The sequence below is a fragment of the Gorilla gorilla genome, chromosome 18, assembly GCF_029281585.2.
Source record: "Gorilla gorilla gorilla isolate KB3781 chromosome 18, NHGRI_mGorGor1-v2.1_pri, whole genome shotgun sequence".
NCBI classification, from domain to species: Eukaryota; Metazoa; Chordata; class Mammalia; order Primates; family Hominidae; genus Gorilla; species Gorilla gorilla.
Genome location: NC_073242.2, coordinates 37,001,910 through 37,018,406, shown reverse-complemented (window position 1 = coordinate 37,018,406; position 16,497 = coordinate 37,001,910). Strand labels below are relative to the sequence as shown.

Here is a 16,497-nt window from a genome sequence, read left to right as displayed (position 1 = left end):
ACAACAGATGAGCCTTTTCCTTTCTACACTGAGAATTTTCTTCTGTTTTTAGTGTGGTTTATTTTTGGCTCAGAAATAGTTGCTATGATGAAAATATTCCTCTGTTAGAAAAGACGGTAGCTACAACACCACTTTGAAAGAACCATGAGCATGAGCTATTTTTAAAAGCCAAAATAAGTGGGATTTTTTTGTCAGGGTTAATTTTTGATTATGTTAACACTGTTTTATGATAAGGTGACTTTTTTAGATTAAAGTCAAAGAGGTTCTATATTTTTATCATTACAGATCATAGTTACAACATAGTGAGTTCTGCATACTGACTCAGGTAGTGAAACCTTAAATAAGTTAGTAAGAAAAGCAATAGTTTTCTGAAGCCATGATATGGGTGATACACAGTTCATACTCAAATTATAATAAAGCTCTTCATATTTGTGAATTATAGAATACTACCTTTTATAAATCCATATTTTTAGGGAAATTTAGGAGTGATATAGAACTGGTAAATTAGTAAAATAAGTTTCACTGGATTTTTGTATATAATCATCTCTAGTACTCTGGAAACTGAGGATTCATTATGCTGTGATCAACTTCAAATACTTTTTAGTTCCAAATATATGAGCTAATAAGCCTTGCTTTTATAAGTATGTGCCAAATTCGTCAACATCAATGGGTTTTCTAAAGCGAATATAAGTGTCTTTCTTTTAATGTTATTTGACTCTAATAAAATGCAGGATTATATATATAAATGACAAAGTTATAGTACTTAAAATAGTATGGTACTAGCATAAAGATAGACATATAGACAAATGGAACAGAATACAGAGCCCAGAAATAAACCCATCCATATGGGTCCAACTGATTCTCCTAAATAATGCCAAGAATACACAATGGGTAAAGGATACTCTCTTAGACAAATGGTATTGGGAAACTGGATATACAAATGCAGGAGAATGCAACTTGACTCTTATACCATACACAAAAATCAATTCAAAATGAATTAAAGACTTCAATGAAAAAGTAAAACATCTAGAATAAAACTCAGGGGAGAAGCTGGAAAGATGGTGGTTTGAGCAATGAGTTTATGGCTATGACACCAAAAGTACAGATGACAAAAATAACTAAGCCTGACTGCATCAAACCAAGTGAGACTTCTACACAGCAAAGGCAAGAATAAGCAGAGTAAAATATAACCTACGGAATGGGAGAGAGTATTTGCAAACCATGTATCTGATAAGGGGTTAATCTCCAAAATATATAGTGAACTCATACAACTCAATAGCAAAAAATCTAATAACTTTTCTCTTTTTTTGAGACAAGGTCTCCCTCTGTCTCCCAGGCTGGAGTGCAGTGGCACAATCTTGGCTCACTGAAACCTCCACCTCCCAGGTTCAAGCGATTCTCCCATCTCAGCTTCTGGAATAGCTGGGATTACAGGCATGCACCACCACAGCCCGGCTAATTTTTGTATTTTTAGTAGAGATGAAGTTTCACCCTGTTGGCCAGGCTGGTCTTGAACTCCTGACCTCAGGTGTTACGCCCGCCTCGGCTTCCCAATGTGCTGGGATTACAGGCATGAGCCGCTGCTCCCGGCCTTAATAACTTGATTTAAAAATAAGCTTAAGGGCTTGAAGAGACATTTTTTTCAGACACAAAAATGCCCAATACATACATGAAAAGATGCTCAACATCACTAATCATCAGGGAAATGCAAATCAAAGCCACAATGAAATTTCACTTGCACACCTGCTAGCCTGGCTGTTGCCAAAAAAACAAAAGACAAGTGTTGGTAAACACATGGAAAAATCAGAACCTTTGCACACTGTTGGCGAGACTGCAAAATGGTGCAGCTCCTAAGGAAAACAGTATGGAAGTTCCTCAAAAAATTAGAAATAGAACTACCATAAGATTTAATAATCCCACTTCTGGTTATTTAACCAGAGGAATGGGGATTATGATCTTAAAGAGATATGAACATGCCCATGTTCATTGCAGCACTATTCACAATAGCCAGGATGTGAAAACAACCTAAATGCCTATCAACAGATGAGCGATTTTTCCTTCCCTCTCTACCAGGAAATGATGGATTTTTTTAATTGTGGTATATACATACAGTGGGATATTATTCAACCTTAAAAAAGAAAGACATCAGCCTGGGCAACATAGGGAGACCCCATCTCTACAAAAAATAAAAATAAATTAGACAGGCATGGTGGAATGGGCCCACAGTCCCAGCTACTCAGGAGACTGAGGTGGGAGGGTCGCTTGAGCCCAGGAGGTTGAGGCTTCCAGGAGCCGTGTTTGCACCACTGCACTCCAGCCTGTGTGACAGAACAAGACTTTGTCAAAAAAGAAGAAGGAGGAGGAGGAGGAGGAGAGGAGGAGGAGAAGGAGGAGGCGGAGGAGGAGGAAGAGGGGGAGGAGGGGGAGGAGGAGGAAGAGGGGGAGGAGGAGGAAGAGGAGGAGGTGGAGAAGAAAAAGAAGAAAGATATTCTTTCATTTGTGACAACATGGATGAACCTGGAGGACGTTATTCTAAGTGAAATAAGCCAGTCACCAAAGGATGAATACGGCGTGGTTTCACTTATATGAGTTATCTAAAATAGCCAAACTGGCGGGGTGCGGTGGCTCACACCTGTAATCCCAGCACTTTGGGAGGCCAAGGCAGGTGGATCACTTGAGTCCGGGAGCTCAAGACCAGCCTGGACAACATGGCAAAACCCAGTCTCTACAAAAAATACAAAAATTAGCCAGGCATGGTGGTGCATGCTTGTAATCCCAGCTACTCGGGAGGCTGAGAGAGGAGAATCGCTTGAACCCAGGACGTAAGGTTGCAGTGAGCCGAGATTGTGCCACTGCACTCCAGCCTGGGCGACAGACTGAAACTTTTGTCTCAAAAACTAAAAAAAAATAAAATAGCCAAACTCATTGAAGCAAAGAATATAATGGTGGCTGCCAGAGGCTAGAGAACAATGACGAGTTGCTAATCAATGGGTATACATTTTCAATATGCAAGATGAAGTTCAAGAGGTCTGCTGTACAACATTGCACCAATAGATGACAGTATTACATTGTACATTTTAAAATCTGTTAAGAGGATAGGTCTCATGTTAAGTGCCCTTACCACAATAAAAAAATTTTTAAACATAAAGAAAGAAAAATGTAAGGCTGGCAAAAACCCAGAGACCAGAGGCCAGAAAACTAGATGGTCTCAGGTGGCTATGGTGGGAAAGAATATGACACAGGGAAGATGGAACCAGACTGTAAGGGTCCCTCCAGACAGTGGGCTCCACCTGGCAGGAGACAGAAAGCCAACTTACAGAGCAAAACAGTTGTCAGGTCCAGAATATAGGGTGACAAGTCATCAGGATGGGCTCCATGCTTTGCAAGACTCAGTGCAAAAAAAATGTAGGACACCTTGTTGAAAAATTACTAAGAATCGAAGATGGCAATAGCAGAACATTAAGCCAAGCACAGGGCGCTTCTGAGAGAGGGGCACGTGTGACTGCACGATTCCACATCTGTGAAGTGTGCAATCCCGTAAGGTGGCCAACTGCATAGGTTTCCCAGGATGTGGGATTTCAGTACTAAATCTGGGACAGAGTTAAGCAAACTAGAGCTCTTGGTCACCTTACCAGGACCGAGATTCAGAAGAAAGGAATGCCTGCATCCCAATACTGCTAGCTTGCCATTTGCCATCGCTGGGCCTTGATCTACTCATCTGTAAAGTGGGGGTGATGAGGCTATCATGCACCTCCTATTGCTGTAGAAATAATCAATCTGGAACTAAGAGTCTTTGAGATTTCTGTGAATGTGTGTGTGTGTGTGCACATGCACGCATGCATGTGCAAGTCTGACTCTGTCACTCTGGCTGCTGGAGTACAGTGGTGTGACCAGGACTCACTGCAGCCTCAACCCCCCAGGCTCAAGCAATCCTCCGGCCTCAGCCTCCAGAGTAGCTGGGACCATGGGTGTATGCCACCACACCTGGCTAATTTTTTTTTTTTTTTTTTTTTTTTTTTTTTTTTTTTTTTGGAGAGATGGGTTCTCACTATGTTGCCCTGACTGGTCTTGAACTCCTGGGCTTAAACAATCCTCCCAACTCAGCCTTCCAAAGTGCTGGGATTACAGGCGTCAGCCACCAGGCCCAGCCACATGTTATTATTTTTGAAGGTTCTGAAAGGAGTACTGTGAGAACTTATCTGGCAGCTGTGGGCACACTGAATTAAGAGAAAGATCAACAAAGAGGCTACTGTCATGACAAGGACAGTGACCAGGTCTCACCTGGCTATGGGAGGGGCTGATGCCAAATCCTGAGGTTCCGTGAAACAGGTAAACAGCACCCCGGTTGTCCTCCTCTCCTGGGGCCCCAATGGCCACGTCCGTCAGCTTGTCCCCATTTACGTCCCCCAGCACTGTTAGGGCTGCCCCAAAGCGGCCCCAGGGTTGGCCCTGCTCCCCGTAGAGAACAGCATCACACTGCCACCGAGCCCTCTGCTAAACACAAACAGTATCAGGCCCCAACCCAGGCGACCCCTCCACCCACACCGGGCCCCACCCAGCCCAGGTCCCATTGCCACTCACCCCCCTGGGCAAGGGGCACACGGACACCTGGCCCCCTCGGGTCTGCTCGTAGTAATGGGGGGCCCCGATGAGGACCAGGTCGGTGCTGCCGTTGTTGTCCACGTCCACGGAGCAGAGGGAGGCCCCAAAGTAGGCGCCGATCTGAAAGAGACAGGACCGTAATCACACACCTCTTCCCACCTAAAGCAGATGTGGAGGTTTTCTCTCTCTGAAGAAAAGTTATGCCTGCTGGGGGAATCCCTCTGGAGCAGATGTGATCTTCTATATGGTTCATGATAAATTATCACTTGGATGTGCTGCCAGCTAAAGGAACCTATATAATAAGCCTGGCAGAATGGTTTCTGCCTGTAATCCCAGCTCCTCGGGGGGCTGAAGTGGGAGGATCCCCTGAGCCAAGGAGTTTAAGGCTGCAGTGAGCTTTGTCACCACTGCACTCCAACTTGGGCAACAGAGCAAGATCCCAATCTCTAAGTGTATATATATAATTTTTTTAATAATTTAAAAGATAAAAAATAAGCCTATAGTAGAGTCAATGGGCAGTGAGTGAGGATTTACTCCAGGTGGTATTCCTGGGAGATTATTAAGGCAGCAAAGAAGAATTTGGGTTGGAAAATACATAGAAAATTCTAGAAGAGAAGACAGAATACCACCCTTTCAATATATTGGGAATCTTTAGGGAGGTAAAAAGTCAAAGTTGGCACTCTGACTAATAAGGCTAATAACTGGCTTAGATTAAAAATAACTATTTGTTATTTGAATATTTGTTGTGATATTAAGAAATATCTTCAAGGTCAATATGTAGAATTCATCCATAAAATTCACCTATTTAATCATACATTCATTCATTCATTTATTCATTCATTCAACAAACAAGTGTTTCTTATTGCTAAGCACACAGCTGGGTAATAGAGATACAGTGCCTTCCAGGGCCCTCAGTGCAGCCAGGTGGAGGAGAGGAGAGTAATCAACAGATTAACAGGGAGATGTATATAGCAATTTCAAACTGGGACAAGTTCTAGAAAGGGAATGTGCAGGGGACATCATGCCACGGCTCTGCAACGTGATTTCTGCCTCATACACCATTGAGGGAAGACTCATTGATAACTCAATACTTTATCCTAAAGTCAACAGAATTTGATTGTTTTTTAGGTCAGATTTATTGGGGAAGAGTTTACATACAATAAAATTCAGCCTTTTAGTACATAGTTTTATGAGTTTTGACAAACATATAAAGTCATATAACCGGCCAGATGCAGTGGCTCATGCCTGTAATCCCAGCATTTTGGGAGGCCAGGGCGGGTGGATCACCTGAGGTCAGGAGTTCGAGACCAACCTGGAAATCATGGTGAAACCCCGTCTCTACTAAAAATACAAAAAAAAAAAAATTAGCAGGGCATGGTGGTGGGTGCCTATAGTCCCAGCTACTCAGGAGGCCGAGGCAGGAGAATGGCGTGAACCTGGGAGGTGGAGCTTGCAGTGAGCCGAGATAACGCCACTGCACTCCAGCCTGGGCAACACAGCGAGACTCTGTTAAAAAAAAAAAAAAAAAGATAAAAAGATAATAACCATGATCAAGTGTGATTTATCCCTGGGATGTGAGATGCAAGGATGATTCCACATATGCAAATCAATTAATGTGACATATCACATTAACAGAATGAAGGACTAAAACCACATGATCATCTCAACATACACAAAAAAAAGCATTTGACAAAATTAAACATTCTTTTATAATAAAAACTCTCAATAAATTTGCTACAGAAGGAATGTACCTCAATATGATAAAGGCCATATACGACAAGCCCACAACAAACATCATACTCAATGGTGAAAAATTGAAAGCTTTACCACTAAAATGAGGAAAAAGGCAAGAATGCTCACTCTCACTACTTCTATGTAACATAGTACTGGAAGTCCTGGTCACAGCAATTAGGCAAGAAAAATAAATGAAAGAGACCCAAATCAGATATAAAAAAGGAAATTTGTCTCTGTTTACACTTAAAATGATATATATATAAAAACATATATATAAATATATTTTTAAAAAACCCTAAAAACTCCACCAAAAAAGAACTACTAGAACTAATGAATAAATTCAGTAAAGTTACAGGTTACAAAATCAATGTAAAAAATCAATAGTGCTTCTATACACTAACAATGAACTATCTGAAAAAGAAATCAAGAAACAATCTCATTTACAATAGCATCAAAAAAAATACCTAAGCTTAAATTTAACCAGAGAGGTGAAAAACATGTACACTAAAACTATAAAACATTGATTAAGGAAGTTAAACAAGACAAAAATAAATGGAAAGATATCCTATGTTCATGGACTGGAGTATTAATGCAATCTTCTGATTCAGTACAATCCTTATCAAAACCCCAATGGCATTTTTTTACAAAAATAGGAAAAAAACTAAAATTTATATAGAACCACAGAAGACCCCAAATAGCCAAAGCAATCCTCAAGAAAAAAAATACTGGAGGCATCATAATTCCTGATCTCAAAACATACTGTGTCAAGAAAGCTCTAGTAAGCATAACAGCAAGGTGGTGGCATAAAAGCAGACACATCAACCAATGGGACAGAACAGGGAGGCTAGAAATAAAACTATGCATTTATGGTCAATTGATCTTCAATAAAGGTGCCAAGAATATGCAAAGGAGAAAGGACATTCTCTTCAACAAATGGTGTGGGGAGAACTGGATATTCATATTCAAAAGGATTAAATTAGACCTTTATCCCAAACCATATACAAAATCAACTCAAAATGGATTAAAGGCTTAAACACAAGACCTGAAACTGTAAAACTACTAGAAGAAAACAAAGGGAAAAGCTTCTTGACAATCAAGCTTCTGAGCAATGATTTTTTGGATATGACCCCAAAAGCACAGGCAACAAAAGCAAACCAGACAAATGGGGTGGCATCAAACTAAAAAGTGTCAGCTTAACAAAAAAAGAAAATTTCAGGCCAATATTCTTGATGAACACTAATGCAAAAATCCTCAACACACTACCTGCAAACCAAATCCAGCAGCACATCAAAAATCTAATCCACCATGATCAGGTAGGCTTCATCCCCGGGGTGCAAAGTTGGTTCAACATATGCAAATCAATAAATATGATTCATCACATAAACAGAACTAAAGACAAAAACCACATGATTATCTCAATAGATGAAGAAAAGGCTTTAATAAAAGTCAACACCCCTTTATGTTAAAAATTCTCAATAAACTAGGTATTGAAGGAACATACCTCAAAATAATAAGAGCCATCTACAACAAACCCACAGCCAACATCATACTTGATGGGCAAAAGCATTCCCCTTGAAAGCCAGCACAAAACAAGGACGCCTTTGCTCACTAGTCCTATTCAACATAGTATTGGAAGTTCTAGCCAGAGCAATCAGGCAAGAGAAAGAAAAAAGGGCATACAAATAGGAAGAAAGGAAGTAAAAAAGTCAAACTATCCCTGTTTGCAGACAACATGATTCTATATTTAGAAAACCCCATAGTCTTGGCCTAGGAGCTCCTTCAGCTGATAAATAACTTCAACAAAGTTTCAGGATACGAAATCAATGTACAAAAATCACTAGCACTCCTATACACCAACAAGAGCTGGGAGCCAAATCAGGAAGGCAATCCTATTCACGATTGCCACAAAAAGAATAAAATAACTAGGAATACAGCTAACCAGAGAGGTGAAAGATCTGTACAGTGAGAATTATAAAACACTGTTCAAAGAAATCAGAGATGACACCAAAAAAATGGTAAAACATCTCATGCTCATGGATAGGAAGAATCAATATCATTAAAATGGACACACTTCCCAAAGCAATTTATAGATTCAGTGCTATTACTATTAAGCTACCAATGACATTCTTCACAGAACTAGGAAAAACTATTTTAAAATTCATATGGAATCAAAAAAGAACCTGAATAACCAAGTCAATCCTAAGCAAAAAGAACACAGAAGGAGGCATCACATTACCTGACTTCAAACTATACTACAGGGCTACAGTAACCAAAACAGCATGGTACTGGTACAAAAACAGGCACATAGACCAATGGAACAGAATAGAGAGCCCAGAAATAAGGCCATACACCTATGACCATCTGATCTAAGACAAAAATAAGCAATGGGGAAAAGAATTCCTATTCAACAAATGGTGCTAGGATAACTGGCTAGCCATATGCAGAAGATTGAAGCTGGACCCCTTCCTTACACCATATACAAAAATCAACTCAAGATAGACTAAAGACTTAAATGTAAAACCCAAAACTATAAGAACCCTGGAAGACAACCTAGGCAATACCATCCTAGACACAGGAATAAGCAAAGATTTCCTGACAAAGACACAAAAAGCAATCTCAACAAAAGCAAAAATTGACAAATGGCATCTAATTAAATGCAAGAGCTTCTACACAGCAAAAGAAACTATCAACAGAGTGAACAGACAACCTACAGAATGAGAGAAAATATTCACAAACTATGCATCCAACAAAGGTCTAATATCCAACATCTACAGGGAACTTAAACAAATTTACAAGAGAAAAACAACGCCATTAAAAGGTAGGAAAAGGAAATGAACAGACACTTTTCAAAAGAAGACATGCATGCAGCCAACAAGCATACAAAAAAAGCTCAAAATCATTATCATTAGAGAAATGTAAATCAAAACCACAATGAGATACCTTCTCACACCAGTTAGAATGGCTATTAGTAAAAGTTAAAAAGTAGATGCTGGTGAGGTTGTGAAGAAAAGGGAACACTTATACTGTTGGTGGGAGTGGTAAGTTAGTTTAACCACTTGGGGAAAGCAGTATGGCAACTCCTCAAAGAGCTAAAAGCAGAACTACCATTCAACCCAGCAACCCCATTACTGGGGATATACCCAGAGTAATATATATCATCCTACCATAAAGACACATGCACATGAATGTTTATTGCAGTACTAGTCACAATAGCAAAACATGGAATCAACCTAAATGCCCACCAATAACAAATAGGATTTTTAAAAATGTGGTACATATACACCATGGAATACTGTGCAGCCATAAAAATAGCAAGATCGTGTCTTTTGTGGGAACATGGATGGAGCTGAAGGCCATTATCCTTAGCAAACTAACACAAGAACAGAAAAACAAATACTGCATGTTCTCACTTATTAGTGGGAGCTAAACTATGAAGAACTTATGAACACAAAGAAGGAAACAACAGACACTGGGGTCTACTTAAGGGTGGAGGTTGGGAGGAGGCAGGAGCAGAAAAAATAACCACTGGGTACCGTAGGGGTGGGTTGCCCCTCCACACCTGTGGGTGTTTCTCTTAAGGTGGAACGAGAGACTTAGGAAAGAAAAAGACACAGAGACAAAGTATAGAGAAAGAAATAAGGGGACCCGGGGGACCACCGTTCAGCATATGGAGGATCCCCCCAGCCTCTGAGTTCCCTTAGTATTTATTGATCATTCGTGGGTGTTTCTCGAAGAGGGGGTTGTGTCAGGGTCACAAGACAATAGTGGGGAGAGGGTCAGCAGACAAACACGTGAACAAAGGTCTTTGCATCATAGACAATGTAAAGGATTAAGTGCTGTGCTTTTAGATATGCATACACATAAACATCTCAATGCTTTACAAAGCAGTATTGCTGCCCGCAGGTCGCACCTCCAGCCCTAAGGTGGTTTTTCCCTATCTCAGTAGATGGAGCATACAATCGGGTTTTATACCGAGACATTCCATTGCCCAGGGACAGGCAGGAGACAGATGCCTTCCTCTTGTCTCAACTGCAAGAGGCATGCCTTCCTCTTATACTAATCCTCCTCAGCACAGACCCTTTACGGGTGTCGGGCTGGGGGACGGTCAGGTCTTTCCCTTCCCACGAGGCCATATTTCAGACTATCACATGGGGAGAAACCTTGGACAATACCTGGCTTTCCTAGGCAGAGGTCCCTGCGGACTTCCGCAGTTTTTGTGTCCCTGGGTACTTGAGATTAGGGAGTGGTGATGACTCTTAAGGAGCGTGCTGCCTTCAAGCATCTGTTTAACAAAGCACATCTTGCACCGCCCTTAATCCATTTAACTCTGAGTTGACACAGCACGTGTTTCAGAGAGCACGGGGTTGGGGGTAAGGTTATAGATTAACAGAATCTCAAGGCAGAAGAATTTTTCTTAGTACAGAACAAAATGGAGTCTCCTATGTCTACTTCTTTCTACACAGACACAGTAACAATCTGATCTCTCTTGCTTTTCCCCACAGGTACTAGGCTTAATACCTGGGTGACAAAATACTCTGTACAACAAACTCCCATGACATGAGTTTACTTATATAACAAACTTTCATGTGTACTCTCAAACCTAAAGTAAAAGTTAAAAAATTATAAAATATCAATCTAATTTTTTTAAATTAAATAAATAAATAAAAAGTGACAGCTACTTAATGGTATGTATCAAGATTCTTTTCAAAATTCTTTTGGATACTCTACTTTTTTATTTTTTATATAAATTTTAGAATTGGCTAAATTCTGCAAAATATACTTCTAGGATTTTTACCTTTTTATGAATATGTAATAATTGCACATATTTACAGGGAACATGTGATATTTTTATACAAGCATACAATGTGTGATGATCAAATCAGGGTAACTGGGATATCCGTTGCCTCAAGCATTTATCATTTCTTTTGCTGGGAACATTCCAATTCCATTCCTGTAGTTATTTTGAAATACACAATAAATTATTGTTAACTATAGTCACCCTACTGTGCTACCAAACACTAGGTCTTATTTTTCCTAACTGTATTTTTGTACCCATTAACCATTCCCTCTTTACCCCATCCTCCTTACTACCCTTCCCAGTCTCTAGTAACCCATCATTCTACTCTCTACCTCCATGAGATCCATTTTTTTTTAGCTCCTACACATGAATGACAACATGCAATATTTGTTTTTCTGTGCCCGGGTTGTTTTACTTAACATAATGTCCTCCAGTTCCAATCCTGTTATTGCAAATCACAAGATTCATTCATCTTATGGCTGAGTAATATTCCTTTGTGTACCAGAAAAATGCAAATGAAAACCACAATGGGATATCATCTCATTCCAGTTAAAAGGGCTTTTATCGAAAAGACAAACAATGATGGATGCTGGCAAAGATGCAGAGAAAGAGGAACCCTCATGCACTGTTAGTAGGAATGTAAATTAGTAAAGCCACTATAGAGAACAATATGGAGGCTCCTCAAGAAAACTAAAAATGGAACTACCATATGATCCAGCAATCCCAGTGCTGGGTATATTGCCAAAGGAAAGGAAATCAGTATACTGAAGAGATAACTGCACTCCCGTGTTTATCGCAGCACTATTCACAATAGTCGAGATATAGAACCAACTTAAGTGTCCATCAACAGATGAATGGATAAAGAAAATGTGGTACATGGGCACAATGGAATATTATCCAGGATTTTTACTGCGTTGAATCTGTAGATCAACCCAGGGAGAATTGACATCTTAACAATATTGGAACTACAATATTCGAATCCATGACCACAGCATATCTCTCCATTTATTTAGCTCTTTTATTTCTCTCATTAGTGTTTTGTAGTTTTCAGCATAAAGTTACCGTACATGTTTCGTTTGATTTATACCTAAATATTTCATGGTATTTTATGCTATTGTAAATGGTACTTTTTAATTTAAATTTCCAATTGTTCAATTATATTATAGAAATACAACTAATTTTTATACGTTGCTCCTATATCCTGAGAACTTACTGAAAAAACCTATTATCTTAGCTTTTTTATAGGTTCTTTGGAATTTTCCATGCAATTGTATCATCTGCAAATAGAGAGGGTTTTATTTCTTCCTTTCCTCTTTGTATTTTTTTTTCTTCTTTTTCCTGCTTTATTGCATTGGCTAGGTCTTTCAGTACAATGTTGGATAGGAATTATAAAAGTAGATATTCTTGTCTTGTTTCCAATTTTAGGTGAAAAGCATTCTCTTTCACTTTTAGGTACAATGCCTGGTAGAGATTTTTTGTAAATGCTCTTTTTCAGGTTGAGGAAGTTCCCTTTAGTTCCTAGTTGGCTGAGAGTATTTTTAATCATGAAACGATGTTGTATGTTGTCAAATTAGAGTTCTCTATCTGTTCAGGTGGTTACATGTTTTTTCTTCTTTAATCTGCTGTTATGGTGAATCACATTGTTTTCCTCAAAGTAGCTTTTATAATTTAGATTAAATGTATAGACCATAAAATTTACCATTTTAAAGTATAAGGTTCACTGGGTTTTAGTACATTCACAATGTTGTGTAATCATCACCACTACCTCCAGAACATTTCCATCTTCCCAGAAAGAAATTCTCTATCTGTTAGCAGTATTTCCAATCCCCAATCCAACCCCCAGCCCCTGGAAACCACTAATTTACTTTCTGGCTTGATGGCTTTGTAAGTTTTGAATCGGAAAGTGTGAACCCTCCAACTTTGTTCCCCTTTTCTAAGATTGTTTTGGATACAGGACAAGATCAATATGTAAGAATCAGTTGTATTTCTTTTTTTTTTTTTTTTTTTTTTAGACGGAGTTTCGCACTTGTTGCCCAGGCTGGAGTGCAATGGCATGATCTCGGCTCACCATAACCTCTGCCTCCCGGATTCAAGCGATTGTCCTGCCTCAGCCTCCCAAGTAGCTGAGATTACAGCCATGTGCCACCACACCTGGCTAATTTTGTATTTTTAGTAACGACAGGGTTTCTCCATGTTGGTCAGGCTGATCTCAAACTCCTGACCTCAGGTGATCCACCTGCCTCGGCCTCCCAAAGTGCTGGGATTACAGGCGTGAGCCACTGGTCCCGGCCAGTTGTATTTCTATATCACTAAACAATCGGAACTTTATTTTTTTATTATACTTTAAGTTCTAGGGTACATGTGCACAACATGCAGGTTTGTTACATATGTATACATGTGCCATGTTGGTGTGCTGCATCCATTAACTCGTCATTTACATTAGGTATATCCCCTAATGCTTTCCCTCCTCCCTTCCCCCACCCCACAACAGGCCCTGGTGTGTGATGTTCCCTTTCCTGTGTCCAAGTGTTCTCGTTGTTCAATTCCCACCTATGAATGAGAACATGCAGTGTTTGGTTTTTTTGTTCTTGCGATAGTTTGCTGAGAATGATGGTTTCCAGCTTCATCCATGTCCCTACAAAGGACATGAACTCATCCTTTTTTATGGCTGCATAGTATTCCGTGGTGTATATGTGCCACATTTTCTTAATCCAGTCTATCATTGATGGACATTTGGGTTGGTTCCAAGTCTTTGCTATTGTGAATAGTGCCGCAATAAACATTCGTGTGCATGTGCCTTTATAGCAGCATGATTTATAATCCTTTGGATATATACCCAGTAATGGGATGGCTGGGTCAAATGGTATTTCCAGTTCTAGATCCTTGAGGAATCGCCACACTGTCTTCCACAATGGTTGAACTAGTTTACAGTCCCCCAACAGTGTAAAAGTGTTCCTATTTCTCCACATCCTCTCCAGCACCTGTTGTTTCCTGACTTTTTAATGATTGCCATTCTAACTGGTGTGAGATGGTATCTCATTGTGATTTTGATTTGCATTTCTCTGATGGCCAGTGATGATGAGCATTTTTTCATGTGTCTGTTGGCTGCATAAATGTCTTCTTTTGAGAAATGTCTGTTAATATCCTTCACCCACTTGTTGATGGGGTTGTTTTTTTCTTGTAAATTTGTTTGAGTTCTTTGAAGATTCTGGATATTAGCCCTTTGTCAGATGAGTAGACTGCAAAAATTTTCTCCCATTCTGTAGGTTGCCTGTTCACTCTGATGGTGGTTTCTTTTGCTGTGCAGAAGCTCCTTAGTTTAATTAGATCCCATTTGTCAATTTTGGCTTTTGTTGCCATTGCTTTTGATGTTTTAGACATGAAGTCCTTGACCATGCCTATGTCCTGAATGGTAATGCCTAGGTTTCCTTCTAGGGTTTTTATGGTTTTAGGTCTAACATATAAGCCTTTAATCCATCTTGAATTAATTTTTGTATAAGGTATAAGGAAGCGATCCAGTTTCAGCTTCCTACATATGGCTAGCCAGTTTTCCCAGCACCATTTATTAAATAGAGAATCCTTTCCCCATTTCTTGTTTTTGTCAGGTTTGTCAAAGATCAGATGGTTGTAGACGTGTGGAATTATTTCTGAGGGCTCTGTTCTGTTCCAACAATTGGAAATTTAAATTTAAAAACCAGTACAATTTACAATAGTGCCAAAGGTCATGAAACATTTAGGTATAAGTCTAATATATGGGTCCCTTCTGTTTCCATATAGACTTCAGGATCAGCTTGTCCATTTCTGCAATATTGGTATTTGGGATATTGAACAAGCCCTGCATGTCTGGGATAAGCCACACCTACCCTTCTTTCCTGTTTTCTCCCACCACTCCTCCCACCACCCTATACGCATATTCTGACCCTCCATTCCATTCTCTCTCCCTCCTCTGGCCCCTTGCTTCCCCACACCCCTTTTCACTTCTCTTGTGCTTCCACCTCAGGCCTTGGCTTAGCTGCCACTTCCACCAGGAAGGCTTCCATACTGCCTTTCTGTGGGTGCCCCTCCCATTTGCTCTCATAACTCCCAGACTGTCCCACTTTAAGCATCTATCACCCTTGATGGTAATGTGCGTGTACTTGTGTGGGGTGGGGGAGTTGACCAGCCAGCCTTCCTCATGTGGTCCTGACCACACACCGAAAACAGAGAAGTGGCATCCAATCCACACTTGACTTCCCGTAATTCCTCTACACTTTTTTCCCCACCCCATCCCTTATACATGTCAGGCATTGACACCATCAATGGACAGTATGTGTTTAGAGAGACCATGTGAAGAATTTGACTATTGGCAAAGAATTATGACAAGCTGTTCAGGTATCAGGAGAAACTGGTTTCATCCCCATACAATGCATTAATTACAAGTCAAAGAGAACCACCGACAAAAATTTTAAAAACACACAGAACTACAGGCAGACACGAAAAATGAAGTACCTGGGAACACAGCTAACCAAGGAGGTAAAAGGTCTCTACAAAGAGAAATACACTGTTGAAAGAAATCAGAGACGACACAAATAAGCGGAAAAGTATTCCATGCTCATGGATTGGAAGAATCAATATTGTTAAAATGGCCACACTGCTCAAAGCAATTTGCAGATTCAATGCTATTTGTATCAAACTACCAATGCCATTGTTCACAGATAGAAAAAACTATTCTAAAATTAATATGGAACAAAAAAAGAGCCTAAATAGCAAAAGCAATCCTAAGCAAAAATAACAAAGCTGGAGGCATCACACTATCCGAATATGAGGCTATAGTAACCAAAACAGTATGGTACTGGTACAAAGACAGACACATAGACCAATGGAATAGAACAGAGAGCCCAGAAATAAAGCCACCCACCTATAACCACCTGATCTTCAATGAAGTCTTGCTTCAAGACTATGAAGCAAGCAATGGGGAAAGAACTCCCTATTCAATAAATAGTGTGGAGATAACTGGCTATCCATATGCAGAAGAATGAAATTGAACCCCTTCCTTACACCTTATACAAAAATCAACTCAAGGTGTATTAAAGATTTAAATGTGAGCCCTCAAACTATTAAAATCGTAGAAGAAAACCTAGGAAATACTTTCTCAACAGCAGCCTTGGCAAAGAACTTTTGGCTAAGCCCTCAAAAGCAACTGCAACAAAAACAAAAATCAACAAGTGGGAACTAATTAAAGAGTTTCTGTAGAGCAAAAGAAACTATCAACAGAGTAAACAGAAAACTTTCAGAATGGGAGAAAATATTTGCAAACCACATCTGACAAAGGTCTGAAATCCAGAATCTATAAGGAACTTCAACAAATCAACAAGCAAGAAACA

At 39.8% G+C, this 16,497-nt stretch overlaps 1 protein-coding gene across 2 annotated transcripts in view; it reads right to left on the bottom strand.

The window, feature by feature from the left end:
- Window positions 1–16,497, bottom strand: part of ITGAM (integrin subunit alpha M) — a 71,586-nt gene that overhangs the window by 30,437 nt on the left and 24,652 nt on the right. Inside the window, exons 13-14 of one of the 2 annotated variants that reach the window (XM_019012856.4) lie at window positions 4,582–4,722; window positions 4,282–4,494 (exon numbers count right to left, since the gene is read on the bottom strand). In XM_019012856.4, the coding sequence (XP_018868401.3) occupies window positions 4,282–4,494; window positions 4,582–4,722 (354 nt within the window). The remainder of the gene's footprint in view (window positions 1–4,281; window positions 4,495–4,581; window positions 4,723–16,497) is intronic. The other variant, XM_019012857.4, reaches the window with a different exon arrangement.